At 35.2% G+C, this 17,081-nt stretch overlaps 1 protein-coding gene across 3 annotated transcripts in view; it reads left to right on the forward strand.

The window, feature by feature from the left end:
• DYNC2H1 (dynein cytoplasmic 2 heavy chain 1) overlaps positions 1–17,081 on the forward strand; it is a 180,513-nt gene that overhangs the window by 87,945 nt on the left and 75,487 nt on the right. For all 3 annotated transcript variants that reach the window (XM_026843929.1, XM_026843951.1, XM_026843940.1), the window contains 5 exons: positions 2,783–2,833; positions 4,962–5,039; positions 6,175–6,306; positions 8,213–8,285; positions 13,521–13,681. In XM_026843929.1, coding sequence (XP_026699730.1) covers positions 2,783–2,833; positions 4,962–5,039; positions 6,175–6,306; positions 8,213–8,285; positions 13,521–13,681 — 495 coding nt within the window. The remainder of the gene's footprint in view (positions 1–2,782; positions 2,834–4,961; positions 5,040–6,174; positions 6,307–8,212; positions 8,286–13,520; positions 13,682–17,081) is intronic.

Genomic DNA, 17,081 nt, shown 5'->3' on the forward strand with positions numbered 1-17,081 from the left:
TTGTTGAGCATTGGAATGGGCTGCCCAGGGAGGTGGTGGAGTCCCCATCCCTGGAGGTGTTGAAGAGTCAGGTTGACATAGCACTGAGGGATCTGGTGTGGTTGGGAACTGTCAATGCTAGGTCAATGGTTTCTCTGGATGATCTTCCAGGTCTTTTCTAACCTAGATGATTTTGTGATTCTGTGAATGAGGCATAATCTGAAAATGCCTGAAATGGGGAATTATTTACCGGTTGTTTAGAGGCTACTGTATTCCCAGCAAAATTGCAGCAGTGCTTAAGTACTGCTAACCCTCATTTCCATAGGGCACACATATCTCAGTAATAACATGTTCCTCTCTTTGGGTGTTAGGGTATTTTGTTATTGGGGTATTATTTGGGTATTTAATATTATTATTAATGCTTTTGTCCAGTAGAAGTTCATAGTCAATTTACATGTTTTGGGTAAAATGGTACATCCAGTGGTGATTGATTTGGTAACTAAAATTGGTAACTAAAAAAAGCCTATCAAAATTCGTCTGAGCAGGTTATCCTAGCCTGTCTTTATGGGAAACAGGAAGAAATCAGACCCATCAAAGAAGCAATTAGTTTAATCCTAAATTAATATTGTAAAATAGATCAGATTGTTTACTGCTAAAATTGCTTGCTTCTGTCCGTTGCCCTTACAGGCAGATGAGACTAGCTGTCTGAAATGTAGATGCCAAAGTTATAGTTGTCTATTGTGTAGTGAAATTATTCCTATAAAGTCTCCTTGCAGTAGAACCTTATGCACAATTGAGTCAATACAATTGCTTAAATGTGGCTGATTAGTGTGAGTCAAGACAAATTTAGTTATCTAAAATATCTACATGGAATGGAGAGACAAAGCTATGGCTCTGTACTAACTAGAAGCTGGAGACCAGAAGGATTATCAAATGGTGGTAGATGTCAATTTGCTAGAGCAGAGTTAGGTAAAACGTAAAAATCAGATAATATATTTGAAGATAGTAATGGAACTTAATTATATGAAGGATGTGGGTTTAAGATACAAGTTTTAAGAAAGGTTTCTTGAAACTGTTTGATGTTATGAATGCAATGTAGTTTTATTGCTGATGTATGATTGAGCAAGTGAAATCCTGCAGTTTTTCAGCAATGAAGCTGCCTGATAAAAATAACTCAAATCTTGTTGGTAGAGGCATACTCTGGCTACTCTTCATTATTAGACCTTCCCTAATTTATTCTTTTTTTCAACTTCTGAAAATACCTTGCTTTATCTTTCTAGTCCTTGGGTTTATAAATTCATGAAGGCAGCAACTTGCAAATATCTTTCTGACTAAATTAAAGCCTGGCTGCCAAGGCTTCTTAAGTATTTGTAAATACTGCTTTATGTGTTGGTTGCTATTGTTTAGCATGCATTTCCATCAGCTATTAGAGTTCTTAATCAGCTTAATCTAAGTTACATATAATGCACATTCCTGCAATATCTGAGTACTCAAGAATTAAAACAGGCAAATAATATCAATAATTTCCTTACCTTTCTGAAAAGTAGAAGTTACTTTAATTAAATTGTTAAGAAAAGAGTGCTTGTGCAAAATATTTATTGAGGAAAATGAAGATGAAGTGGTTATTCTTTTAGAGTTATTTTATTTTAAAGCTTTTAATGTGATGAGGCTAGAAGTTGCTTATTATGCTGCTAGAGAATTTATTATTCTAAGGCCCTGTCCCAAAGGAGTTCAACCTTCTGCACTTACAAATTTTTTGCATAGTGATGAGAAATTTATAGTACAACTTCAACATTATACTACAGAATGCCTTGGCTCTTAATAGAGACTTTCTCTTTCTGAATCAATACATATAGATTTTTCTGAGGTAGTTTTACATGTCTCTACATATTATACTTTTGCTTTTCTCTGTAAAAATAATTCACAATTTCTGGTTTTAGAACTGGGGAGTCTTCATGTATTTTTCTATGCATGAACGTTTTTTTTTGTCATCAGGAGAGGAGCATCAGTTTGTAATTGAGAGAGTTGTTTCAAGACTTGACTAGGTTGATGGGTGCTAAAAGCTATGCTGTGTTCTGTAGTAGTTGATTGACTTTTTCACTTGGAATGTTACTATTGTCTTAACAATTAACAAAAAATTATCATAGTATTATAGATACTGATTATGTAAAATTTCAATACGTCTGAAAATTTTTAGTATGTTTCCTACCACCTCCAAATACAGGATTACATAATTTCTGTTACATGTTTAAATACTTACATAATCTGTTTTAAAATTATTAAAAGCTGTTTTCCTGGATACGAATACCAAGTGTAAAAGATTTAATCATACATAAATTCATCTTCCATTTCCCTTTCTTAATGCAATCAATGTATTCATGATACCAATCTATTCTATTGTATTCCTCCTGTTATAATAAGTTCATCTTTTGGAAGTAGTTTGTTCTGTGTGGGCTGCTGATGCCCTATCAGGCAGTATGTGTGTCCTTGCCAGGCATGTAGGTCACTTCTTGCTAGTCAGTAGTTAGGCAGTCTGGGTGGGAGCTGTGGGTGCTGAAAAGGATAGGGCTTCTCCTTTTGTTTCTTTTTCTTGTAAAGCACTGTAGTCACTTAGCTTGGATTCTGCAAAAGGAAATACATACTGGTAGTATCACCTAGAGTTTTAAAAAATGTTTTATAATCCATTCAGATTCTAGGCTTTAATTTGTTTATCTTCCCGTTGTGCCTGCATGCTACTACATGTTAATTTTTATTCATAACGGTGTCTTGTGACTTATCTGAGTTGTTCATTTATTCCTCCTAGGAATGGGAGACTTTTACAGGTGTGATCATTGGAGATACCATAAGAAAATCAGTAAGCTACATTTGTTTGTGTATTTTGAAATAAGGAACATTTACTTAAATCTTGAAAAGTTAAAGTTGTATTCTTACTATACAGTTTAATTGTTTAATTAGTTGTGTTCATACATTAAAGGAACATATAACTTCTCACATAGTAATATAAAAATATAAAGACTTCTTGGACTTTCTGAATATGTCAACTCATTTTCTAATTTGCATAACTGTTTGCTTTTGTTGCCTTTTTTTTTTTTTCCTTCCTGTTACCAGGATTACAATTTGTTTTGTCTATGGTTTGTTTGAGGAGGCTTTAAGCCCTCTTCTGTTACTCAAATCAGTGTTTCTGAATCTCTCTCTCCCGGTATCATATGTGAGTTGTACTTTTTGGATGAATTGATGGAATTGTCCACACACTTTGCTAACTTTGACATGCTTTTTTCCCCAGCCTGGGAGTTCTACATTTGGAAGTGTATTTTTATATTTTCCTAGGTGACAGATCTGGTTTGAGAAGTTTGTGTTGCATGTCTGACCAACCATGCTGTCGATTACTAAGTGTCTCTCGATTCTACTGAATCTGTATACTTTCAAAATAACCTTCCAGTAGAAAAGGGTAGAGAAAAAAGCTAAGCTTTCCATAGTCTTATTCATTATAGCCCTTTGAACCAAGTATTTTGACAAAGGTTTTGAAAGGTGTTTTTAGGAAACATGAGCCCAATCAGGAATCATGAGCTCAGTCTTTGCCTCTTCTTTTGCTAATCTCCTCCTCCATTCAAGGTCAGGCTATCTCATTTCTGTCAGGTTTAGCTGCAGTTTTCATCATTCCCAATTACTTTTAAACTTCAGCCTTAATTAGATATTTATTAGGGTATCTTGTACATCCAGTGATACAAGACCAATGTGAGTACCTTGGTTTTAGAATATCCCTGACACCAACTGTGTTCACATGCATGCTGGCAGACGTGACAAGTCACTTAAGATATGGTGTATTATTCAGGTTTTCTTCCTTAAGCAGCTAAGGATTGCTAAAAAAATCCTTAAATTCCCAATTTCTCTAGCTCTTAGATAACTCTACAGGTTTTACATTTCAGTGTGAATATATAATTCCCTCTTCATCTCTATGGAGTCTTTATAATGAATTCAATTAAATATCAGTGAACTTGGTGATTGTCAAGTATTTTCTTGCTGTAGGTCATTTTCAAGCTATGTGAGATATGACTGTATAATGGAATTTAAAACCAGTCCTAACTCTACCCCACCAAACACAGAACCCATAGAATTTTGAAAGATTGTGGACATAACGTGTTTCAACCCCAATTCTAACTGGAATGTATAGTGCAGACCCATCTCAACTTTTTTCCTACAACTGCTTCCAAGTTTCCTACTTTTGTTCTTTCTCTGACTTCATAACTCATGTCTGAGACATCCTTTCATAAGAAAGCTTACCTGTTTTTCTGCTGAACATTTAAGATTACTATAGAAGTTGCTCAGTGGTTGAGAGATCTAGCTATATTTTCATACAGAGACTGTCAGACTGGTTAACGGGTACTGTAAGATTTTTTATAGAAAATGATATAGCGAATATAGAGATTCTACCGGAGCTTAAGTTATGTTGCTCATCCTGTGAATTTTGCAGCTAAAGGAGCAGAAAAATAGAACTATGGCCAAACTTTACCAGTGCAGAGATGTCCAGAAGTGATGCTTTGCCTAGTGAATTACCCCAGAATTGCCTTTTGTGTGAAGAACCATGTTCTTCATGGCTGCTAATATGTGCAATGGAATTATTTTTTTAATTCAGTTGCTCACAGTACATATACAGATAGCCAGGCATTTGAGTCATTTGTTTTTAATGGAAGAGAGAACTACTTAGCATTCAGTTTGTCATACAGATACTCTAAATAGTAAAATATTTCCAGGCTCAAATGGTTAAGCAAATGTTAATGTGAACAGTATATCTCAAATTTAAATGCAAATTGATAGCTTTTCTTGTGTTATGCCATTTATGAATTTAGCAACAGATCACAGAAAGATTCCTGTTGTGAATCCTATTTTTATTAAAAACATGGGTTTCACAATCTTATTACTGAATATATTGTTTCACAAAAATTTGTGTGACTTATGTGTGTAACGTAACTTGCTTCAATAAGGATTCACAAAGAAGTGTTCGTGACCAGATTCCCTCTTGGATAGAACAGGACCGAGCCTGGGCAGTAGCAACTTTGAAGGTAAACGTCACGTGCTGGGTTGAATTTAACTTAAAAGGCCTTTGGTTTTAGCAAATAATAATTTGAACATGAATACTCAAATATGTACTTGTAAGATGGAAATATTTTGTTATTTTCAACTCTCTATTCTATCTTCCATAGACCATGTCTTAAGATATACCCTCTTGAAAAAATTTTTTTTTTTTTTTTTTAATTGAATCTAGTTTTTCTGGGCCTTTTCATGTGTATCTCTACCCCATCTAACAATAAATTTCAATGCATGTGAATGAACCTATAACCTTACTGATATTAGAAAATACTGTAAGCCTATCCAAGGTACTACAATTTTTATAGGTATAAAAATAGACAAAAAAATTGCAAAGACTATCTAAGTTCTCTTAGGTTTCTCTTATGTAATGACTTTCACAAACTGCTTCATATTGTGGTAAGAACCATAAACTGTTAATTGGGAAACGAGTTTTCTACTTACAAGATTTCCATGTACAACTTTAAAGGTATTTCAGAGTTTGTTATTGCTCAGATAAAGTAATTTCAAACTAAAACAAAACAATTTCTTGCTTTGGTTCATCTTGCAACAGTCAGTGCTGAAGTCCTCTGTTCCTGAAGGGAACTAAATGAAAATACTAGCCCTTGAAATTCTGGTTTAGGCTCTTCTGCTCCTGCATATAGCTCAGTGGCAAGAAGGAAAGCTTTGACTAGTCTTTGGCAAGGACTTCTGCTGCTAAATCCAGAGTTCATTATTTTTCATTTCTCTTCACCAGGGATAAAGAACAGTTGAAATAACGGTGTGACAAGCATGATTGTTAGGGGGTTAAAAAAACAACCAACCAACCCAAAAGTAATGGGGTGAATCAGTATTAAGGAAAAAGAAAGGACTACAATTGGGTAGAGCCCAGAGTTTAAAAACAAAGAATCTAGAAGTTTAAAACCAGAAATAATTTTCAGAAAATAGGTAAACAAATGGTTAATTTTAAAATTACCCTTTTCTTCTTTAACTCCAAGGATAAAATTGAATTATGTGATATGAACAAGTATTTACAGGTTTAGAGTCATAATGGTGTTTGTAAATTAATTAAAATATACAGTGTCCACATAGCTATTCTTTATTGTTAAACATGCATTATTTGTTTTGTAGATTTCTCTCCCAGGTCTCTATCAGACACTTTGCTTTGAAGATGAAGGTCTGTGGCACACTTTTTCTCAGAGTTCTATTTGTGAACAAGACTTTCCTTCTACTATTATAAAAAGAATTTCCATGTTTCAGCAGGTAATCTTTTCATATTAAATTATTTTAAAATAATTATGAGTTCAGCATTGAAAGTATGTTTTACATCTTCGGAATTTAGGCTTCAGGCCTTGTTGAATTATAAGCAATGACAGTTATCTACATTGTTTTACAGCTTAACTATTTTATTTAGTCTAATGAATTTTTTTCCTATAATACATACTTAGTTCTCTCTTATTGGAGTCTTTTTTTGTGTTGGCATATTGGCTGCAACTGAGCATACACTGTAAGGCAACATTCTCTTTATTAATATTCACAGACTTAATTTATGAATAGGTATTAAAATTCTTTCATGGTTGCTTTGTTACCGCAGAATTTGTCAGCTTGTTGAGCATCACTAATTTAGTTCATCATTAAATATGCAAACTCACACATCTGACTGAAAACCACAAAACATAGTACCAGCCCCTACTTTTTAGAATAGTAGTCATGAAATACTATTCTTCCTGAAAGCTTGATGGTCAACAAAGCCACCAAGAATGTTCAAGAGGCAAGTTTCTTCCTTCACCCAGCGATCCTTCTCCTCTGGAAGAGAAAAATGTCATCACTCTTGTATTTATGGAAGAAAGGGTGTTGTTGCTTACTTTCAAATGATGCTGTGATTTTTCATTTGAAGTCACTTTATATAAAGTGAAGTCCTGGCCAAAGAAGGGGTGGTTTACAAGACAATGTAGTTTCATGCTGTTTGGATTTTAGGGGCTCTTTATTTGGAGTTTTTGTGGAGGAGGAGAATTTCTAAAATAGCATGCATGGAATTTAGGAACAAACTATTTTGGAAAGACAGTTGTCTGAGTCATGTTTGATTTGATGAAATGCAGAAGAGCAATTCTTATGTGTACAGTGTATTCTCATAAAAATTCTGCATTTATAGGAAAATAAATCTGGAATGATCAGCATATTACATATCTAGTTCCTTGCATAGAAAGTATTAAGAATGTTTCTGTTGATGAAATATACTGAAACTACCTGGTTAGATTTATATTACACTGATAAGTTAGTTTCTTCCAAGTTGTTCATTAAACTTAAAAATAGTGCAGTAGCACTTGGTGTAATCTCAGATTTAAAAAGTAGAACTTTCTTAAAAATTTAATGAAGTTAATTTTTTCCTCCAAAACTAACAACAGACTTGTAAACTGGAATGTGATGGTAGATTCAGAATTGTGGTTTACAGGTCTACAAGTAAGGGGGTATAAGGAGGGGTGGTGATTTTAACGAATGATTTCTACTGAAGTTGCATTAGTTACCTGCACAGAACATGTGTAGGAAATTAACTGAAAAAGAAGTAGCTGGCAGGGAAACTGCTAATTTAATTTGTATCTGAATTGATTAGCTGTTCATGTTTGTAGTCTTTTGAAGAACAGAAAAAACATCTGTAGTACTAGGGCATTTCAAAGTCAAAATGTCTCAGAAAAACTAGATGTAAAACTCTAAAAGTGTACTTAAACAAAGGAAATTCTTTCAAAACTGATTATTTTACTGTATTACTGCACTGAAATTAGAAATTAGTATTCCAGTTAGGATGATACTGCCTAAATACATGTATGGGATTTAGATTACCAGCATAAAGCTAAATTTGCTTTCTGTCATTCTGGCTACCCACATAGCTACCTTTTTTCTAAAACGTTGTAGAAAAAGTTCCAGTTTGCAAATAGACATTAGCTGTAGATCTATCTTCTCATCCTATTAATAAGACAAACTACTTACAAAAACCACATTAGATTAGATTATTTTGGAAAGGAATGATTGGATAGCTCTATGTATTCAGAGAAAATAACTTTGTTCTGAAGAGAAGTTTAAAGAATTCAGCCTTCTTAGAAGAGTCTTGCTTTTTAAATTGTCGCAATATACTTTTATAAATTAATCTCCCCTGAATATATTTTATTTTAAGGTACTTGTGGTCCAGGCTGTCCGACCAGACAGGCTACAGAGTGCCATGGCTCTTTTTGCATGTAAAACCCTAGGTAAGTTAACTTTTCACCTGGGTGTTTCTACACAATGATTAAATATCTTTTTAGTCCTATGTTTCTCTTTTATTTTATAGTTCTTATGGAGTTGCTAAATTTTAGGATTTGAAAATATGCTGGTGGATTGGCTGATTTTGTTCTCGTGAAATATGTTAAAAAGTGCCTTTAAAATGGTTCATAGTGTTTTAAAATATAATAAAAGATCTGTAGGATTCTTTTAATGAATTCTGGAAGACTGGAGTAATTAAGAAAGGAGGATAGCTGGTTTTCTAGAAGTTTTACCCTGCAGCACTTTCCTTAAGACACAAATTTTGCAAAAATAATATTTCATTTAATGTCAGTTAAAAACCATTAGGTTTGAGATTTTACAAATTGGATCTCAAAACATCGTTTCATATTTTCAGTCATGTTTGTCAGTCTCTTGGACTGTAATACATTTTTTTACTGTCTATTTAGAAATACCCATGATTTAGAGTGATTCAATACTATGATTGTCTATTTGTTCTATTCTGTCTGTTTCCTCTCTGAGGTTTATTGTATCTAAAGTTTGGGACTTACATTACAATATTGCAATACAGCACACCAAAGCCTTCAGTTTTTAGCAGTTAATGACAATATGCATATGGAAGATGAATTATGAGTGTCTCATTGGGGTGAACACTGTAGTTTTGAAAGTCATCTTTTGCATTACATAGGGACAAGTCAGATTTTGTTTTTAATGTGGTAAAGTGTCAGGACAGAAGTGGGATTAACAAGTAGGGAAAGGATTTAGACTGTAAAGACGGTAAATGTAAGTGGCAAAAGCTTTTGTAATGTGGTAGAAAATGAACCTGGAAAATTGACTCATAGGCTGCCAAGGTAACGGCTGGACTTACTTTTCCAGTACTTGTGAAGACCTGCAGTTTGAATGATCTTGAGATGGGTGATTTTGAGTGATAATGTAATAGATGACTTACATATAAAAAACAATGACTGTGGTAATTTTAAGTTCTTGACATAATGTCATTTCTTATTAGTATAAGGTTAGGTATAAGTTTAGGTCTCTGGTTCTTACATTTTTAACATTTATGTGAGAGTTTATCTTGCTCCCTCTTTATGCTCTGTCTGTGGGCATTATTTGTTGGTCAAAATTTGTTCCATGTCTGCCACCAAGGCTGGTATTTTCAGGAGAAAAGTTCACCTCCTCTGTCAAACATTATTAGTAGATAGAGAGGGTACTTTCATCACGGTGAGTGTACAGATCCCATGCTAACAATGTTCCTGCCTGTTGGAATCAAATGAGAAGAACAATCTGCAGTAAGTGTGATTCAAAGCCCAGCAGAGACCTGAATGCAGTCAGTTTACTGACCTGCTACTGTTTTCCAAATCTTAATGTGTTACATAAATTGGTTAGGACTGTCTTGTACCAGTTCCTTGGAGGCATTCCACAAGGAAATGTTTTTTGGTGAGTGAAACTATAGCCTCACTGAGGAAGTCAGGATACTGTTGACTCCATTTGTAGTCAAGGTTTCATCCACAGATTTTTCATATCAGTGAGATTTTATTTTGAGGTCATGTCATAAATCATGACTAGTGCTTTCCAACTCATAAAAGGGGTCACACTTGTATGAATACTTTTTTTCATATTGTTTTCTACCATGTCTTTTTCAGGGTTCTTTCCCTGAAACTTCTTAAACAAACTGTTTCACTTAGTTCAGAAGGAAACTATTAAAGTTTCCAATCTCTTTTGGCCATTTTCCTGTGAGAAAAATGAGTTCTGTAAAAGCTGTAATAGCCTACAAGAAAGTCTTCCACTTATTTTTTATCCAAATGTGTTTTTTTTCCTATTTTTCATCTTTTACTTATATTTTTAATTTATGGATGAAGGGGCATTAAAATAATTTCTTTTGAAGATAACGTTCATAAAATTTTCTATAAATGTATTTCATGGGCACCCAAAGTGTGCTTATTTCTTTTTTTTACATGCTATAATGAAATGCACCACATTAGCAAAAATCATATTGACAGCATACTCCCAAACCATTTAATATCACTCATTGAGTTGGGGGTTTTATTATCTGCTTTAACTTAATTTTTTGAGTCTGGCTACATCAGAAATAGTATTTAAAGGGGCTTAATTTTAGTTACCTACATTTTCATATTCTTTAAAAAAGCAGAAGATATATAAGGAAAGAAAATCTCTGCAGGCTAAACAAGCATTTTATTCTCACAGATCATTTTCTATAAAGTAGATTAGAACTCTCATGGTCACATTGCATCTAGGCCAGAATAAAATTACTTACCAAAATAAAAAAAATAACCTCTCATAGTTTCTATATTGGAATTGTTAATAGTAATACCACATTTGCTGATATTTTTGTACATTGTTTCTCTGTGTACAGCTCACCAACAGAAGGAGTTTTAACAGGCACTTTGAGTTCAAGTTCCAGCTGCTGTAAATTCGGAAAATTTGCACTGTATTAATTTTGTAAATAATGCATCTCAAGAGTGCTACAATATATTTGGCTAGGCAGTTACTCATTTACAATTGAACCTCTTTTAAGTTAGCATTATTACCATAAATACATTATTATAACAATTTAAGTTGCAGGTGTACACATATACATCCATTTTACAATCATAGTGTTTTATTCTATTCCCCAGTTAATGAGAGGCCAAGCAGTAGTCCCCAGTTAACACTGAGTTATGTAGGATATCAAAACTCTTAATCAGTTAATCTTCTCAGGGATCTGTGTGCCTTCTGCTTGCACTGCCAAAAATAATAATACAGCTAAAAGAGTCTCTGGTTTATCTTGATTGGAGTATATTCCATGCAGCTGTTTGTAGCAACAAAGCAGTAGGAACAGGAACTGAAGAATGGTTGAACAGGTGGAGAGGTTTGTTGAGCATGTTACCATCTTTGTCAATGATAAGAACATAATGAAGTCTATACTGAAACCTTTTGCAGTGACCAGTATTTTATGTCTCCAGGGTTTCTCAACTGAACTTAAAAGACCCAATAGATTTGCCTTATATGACCTTGTACATCTGTTCTGCATTTCCATGTAATAACAAATAACTGCAGCATTGCATGATGCCCATTCCACAATGTTAATTAGTGGTCATAAAGATCTCCATTTGATTTTTGTATCCTTGCTGCCTTTTGACTTCAACAGATATTTTTTGTCCTGTATCTTTCACAGGATTTGAAACATTAGTGAAGATTGTTAAAATTATTTGTTTCACTGAAATAAAAGATAATAAAACTTAGAATTAACCTTTCCAAACCCTCACTTTTAATCAAATTTTAATCTAAAATTTGGTGTTAAGATTCTCAATATATCTTTATTGCCTATGTAGCTAGTGATTAAGTTCTAATAATGCTTTATGTAATGTTTTAATATTTATATTAATATGGAAACATATTTTGATACTTCATCAGTGAAATATAGTTACAGTGAGAGGGATTTGATGAGATGAAACTTGCTTAAGGTGCAAGACAGTGGTTTATAGCCCAAATATCAGAACACATCATAAGTACCTCTTCCTTGTCCTCATCCACAGAAAAAAACATTTGATGTTGTTTTTTCTAATTACATGCATAATGCTGTCTTCCATTTTCAGCATTATAAACATTCTTTCATAAAAACTAACTAAAATAAACATTCTTACCCTACAGAATGCTGTCATGATCTACTTACTGATATTTTTCTTTTATTGTGTAGGGTGACTCAAATAGCTTGAATTATGACTGTAGTTGAAAAAAACTAAACCAATCTCTAGTTATAGATCAAGTTTCATTTTTTTTTCCTTAGCTAATTTTTCTATTTTCTTTCTTTCTTCCCTCTCCAACAATAGCTTAGCTATTTCTATTTATTATGTTAGTGAAGGGAATGTTAAATCTAGAGTAGTTTGCATTTTTGTAAAATGTTACTATAAGCTCAGTTTGGAGGAATGACTACAAGACTAATATGCTGGGCAGCTTTCATTCAAAGTGTAAGCTTTTTTACAGGCCTTCTGAAAATGCATCCAAATTTGGACAATACAGGATTCATTGAGAAACAACTTACAGATGTTTGTCAGACATTTTTGAGATTCAGACATTTAAGAGTCCCTGAAAAGTCTTCCTCACTGAGCATGCTTCAGTCCAGCACTGCAGAGCACAACTTTAATTTCAGTTTCGTTTTTATGTATCTTCTAGGGTTTAGAGCTTTTTAGCAGTAAACAGCAGAAGTCATCAAGGGAGCTGCCCATATCAGTTGCCTTATGGCTTCAGTTCATGTATTTATCTCTGCTTATACTACCTCTGCATGCCTAATAAATGTAAAATGAAAATATTTTCCAATATTATTTTTATTGAATTCTATTTTTTTAAACAGTTTGATTGATAGTGATTTCATCTGTTTAGTTACATCCATTAGAGTCTCTGTACAGATGCATACAGAGAACCCGGACCTCATACTAACCTTTGCCAACCTGACATGCTATATTCAAAATATATAATATTGTTCTATGTGGAGATAATAGCTTAAGTCTGAAAGCAGACCGTGCCCTCAAGTAAATGTGTATGGTGTCTTTCAGTGGGTGTGGCAAAGGTGTCACTGATTTGGACTCTTCTCTCTTACTTTATGTTGTGATTTCCCATTGCACCTAACACTTCACTATTTAAGGACCAGTCTAAAGATGCATTGAAAATATGTGGCTGACACTGTTCATGATACACTTACACATGTAGCTTTGGGCTTGTGTATAGATGCCTTGCCTATACTAGGTCAACATTCCAGACATTTAAGTTGTGTATTAAAGCAAATAATAGACTAAAGTAATTGTAGTACCAAGAACTGTGTAAAGTTAATGTCTAATAGTGAAGGCTGTCAGGCCAACAAAAGAAAGAAGTTCTGCATGTGGACATATATGCTGCAATTAGTTTTAGCAAAAATCGTAGCTTCTCATATTCTTATATTCCAGCTCTTCTCTTTTTGCATGTTTTCTTGAAGACTATTCTCTAAATAAAGACTGTGGTTCATACTTGTCAAACTTGGAAGTCTAGGTGCAATTTTGGTGCTTGTGTCTTTTCTTATCAACATAGGGTGCCTTCTACCTGCATATTGTAAAGATTTTTCTTCTCATTGTAGGACCATTTTTATGGTCTCCACTGAACAGAACTTTGACAGCCAGATGACCTCTAAAGTTGTTAATGAAGCACTCCCATCCTGTGTAGTCACTTTATTTCCATAATAATTCTAATCATAGGAATAAAAGAATTATCTCCATTGCCTCTGAATTTGAAACGTCTGTATAAAGAGACTCTGGAAATTGAGCCCATCTTGATAATGATTTCTCCTGGTGCTGATCCTTCTCAAGAGTTGCAAGAACTTGCCAGTGTTGAAAGAAATACCGAATGCTACCATCAGGTCAGTCTTAGATAAGCATAATGATTAAAAACCACAGTGTGTAAAATTTTACAGTAGTGTTATCTGTTTTAGCTTGTTTTTTAAGAAAGTTAGTATGTAAAAACTTAGTTTGTTGTTCCCACCTATCTCACCACTAACTTCTGATTCATTTGGCAAAATGGGTTGTAGAAGAGAGACACAATTAGTGATCCTCACAGAATCAGAATCCACATGAGAGGCATTCCTTCAACTTGGAGAAGGGAAAAATGAGAAGATAAGACAGAAGAGAACAAGAGACTGAGAACTGGTAGACATGCTGAAACATTTTTTTTTTTAGTGTGAAGTAATCTAAATATGAAGAAAACCCACTGAAAACTAGACTTCATAATTTCTTCTGCTTAAGGACTTGCATATTTCTTTCTTCAACAGAAAACATAAATCAGTTGTTCAGTGTTTGTGATTACTTTGGTATTTTAGGAAATTATGGAATGTATTTTGAGAAATTTCACAAGTAAATGTTTACCAACTAATTGTTGATGGGAGTTCTTGAACAGAACTTTTATTTTCAAGTTTTTTGAAAAAAGTATTTACAATCGACCATGTGAGAAAGCCGTAAAATATCAAAAAGAGGCATACAACACTGAAATTGTTTGCCCAGCCAACATAACAGTTGCTTTTTGTCAGGGTATACAACTTCTTCCCTGTTTTGCATTCAACACAAAACTGAACTGGATGAAGATATTTCCTCTTTAGCAGACCTTAATCAGGAATTGTACTGTTAAGAAAACACTTTATATTTTCTGTGTCTGTTTCAAAATTTGATCTACGCAGAGGTGTTGAAAACTTTTTTTAAGAAGAAATTTCCTGTAGCTGTTAAATTCATAAAATAAACTAGATTGGAAGGGACTGCTGGAGATCATCTACTTCCCCCCTGAGAGGGGAAGGTTCCCCCTCCAAGGATGGAGATCCCACAGTATCTCTGGGCAACTTGTTCCAGTATTCGACCACTCTCTCAGGAGAATATTTTTCCTAATAACAATTCAGTGTTTCCCGTATTACAACTTGTGTGCATTGCCTCATGTCCTATCACCATGTGCCTTTGAAGGAGTCTGGCTCTATCTTCTCTGCATTCTTCAGTCAGGGTGTAGACAGCAAGGTCTCCTGTTTGCTTGGTAAACAAACCCTCCTCACTGTGCCCTGGCCATGTTGGTGGTCTGCTGTGGAGTCACTTCAGTATAACCATGTCTGTCTTATACTGGGAAGCCCAAAACTGGGCAGAGTACTCTGGATGGGATCTCACAGGTTCCAAAGAGAGAGAATGATCTCTTCCCTGGACTTGCTGAAAGCTTTGACTAATATGTCCCATTCCACTACTGGCCTTTGTTGCAAGGGTCCACTGTTGATTCATATTCAACTTGTTGTCCTCTAGGCCCTCCTTTTCCCCAAAGCTGCTTCCTAGGCAGACCCCAGCCTAGGAGGTTGGACTGCTGCATGGGGAATTCCATCCCAGATGTAGGACTTCACATGTGCCTTGTTGAATTTCATGAACTGCCAACCTGTTTCTCCAGCCTGTAGAGGTCCATCTGAGTAGCAACCCTACCTTCCAGCATACTGGTTGCTCACCTTTCCCCCCACCCTCTTTGGTGTTATGCATTAGCTTGCTGAGAGTGCATCCATTCACATAAACTGGGTCACTGATGAAGACATTAAACAGTATTTGTCCTAGTACTGATCTCTGAGGGACACCACTAGTTATTGGCTACCAGCTGGACTCTGCACCACTGAATCTGTACCACTGAGCCTAGCACTCCACCCAGTTTTCTATCTTATTTGTCACTTCTCCAGCCTGTACTTCTCCAGTTTGGTGATAAGGAGGATATGGGAGACTCTGTCAAAAGCCTCACTAAAGTCAAGGTATACAACATTCACTGGCACCCCCTTGTCCACAGTGGTAGCCACTTCAACATAGAAAGGAAGGAAGTTGGTCAGGCATGAGTTTACATCGGTAAATCTGTATTGGCTGCTCCTTATCACCTGTGTGTTCTTCATGTGTTTAGAAATGGCTTCTAAGAGGACTTGCTCCATAACCTTCCCAGAGACTGAGTGGAAGCTGACCAACTGGTAATTACCTAGATCTTTCACCTCCTTCCCTTTCTTGAGGATAAATATGACATTTTCCTTTCTCATCAGCAAAAACTTCAGATCAACATAGCCTTTGAAGATGAGAAAGGAGTGACATTAGCTGCCCCCCCAGCACTCTTGGATACATCCCATTTCATCTTGTGGACTTTTTTATTTCTAAGTCTCTCTGTATTTAATGTGGGTATTGCTTCACTCCTGCTTGTAGGTTTGGGAGACCTGGGAGGCATGAGAATAAGCCTCAGCAGTGAAACCTCACACTAAAAGGGCATCAAGTGCCTCAACCTTTTCCATATGCCTTGTCACTGTGTGCCCTGTCTCACTGAGCAATGGGCTTGCAACTCTCCTTGGCCTTCCTTGCTGACTGGAACCTTACAGAACTCAAGAAATAAATTTAAAATCCTTCCTCTGGGAAAGAAGAAACCCTTGCAATGATGCAGGCGATGGATTGATTGACTGGGGAGGACCTTTGTAGATGACAAGCTGGACATGAGCCAGCACTGTGCCCTGCCAGCAGAACAGTCTTTGTGATGACCTAATAACAGCTTTTCAATACCTACAGGAAGGTCACTGAGAAAATGGACCCAGACCCTTTGAAGTCAGGCATGGTGGAAAGAAGCAATGGGCATAAATGGTAACAAGATAAGGTTATGACTGGATATAAGGAGAAACTTTTTTACCATGAGAAAAATGTAACAGAATTCCCGGCATAGTCTCCATTCTTGGAGGTTCCCGAGAGTCCACTAGACAAAGCCCTCAGCTCCTGGTCTGATCTTTCATAGCTGGCCCTATTTTGAGGAGGATATTGAACTAGAGACCTTCCAGGATCCATTTCAACTCAAATTATTCTGTAATACAAGTGGCTTCCTAATATTCCTAATACACAGTACCAATATGCTTTATACCTTTCTGTAAAACATTATTTCTGTCATTTGAAAGATTCAAAGGAGGGGGGTTGTTATCTATCTGATCACTGGTTAGCATAGAAATGGAAAATGTCAAGTTCAATGTTGCTTTTAAATAGTCCTTGAAATTGTTCCTTTCCTGGAGTGTGCAGTGATGTAATATATTTTTCCCATCAAATTGTAAAGATTTAGATCATACTGCCATCTTATCTAGCTGTGAATGTTTCAGAATGCGTATTTCTTACTCTGCCACATGGCTTTTTGTGTTTATCTCTAAATATCGTTTACATGTTGGACTTTAAAGTGTAATACTTTATGGTATTTGATTAAGGAGTGGTACTAATAGCTGAATCATCTGAAAGTTGTCCTCATAATGA

The sequence above is a fragment of the Athene cunicularia genome (assembly GCF_003259725.1).
Source record: "Athene cunicularia isolate RWA chromosome 1 unlocalized genomic scaffold, athCun1 chr1_part1, whole genome shotgun sequence".
Classification (NCBI taxonomy): Eukaryota; Metazoa; Chordata; class Aves; order Strigiformes; family Strigidae; genus Athene; species Athene cunicularia.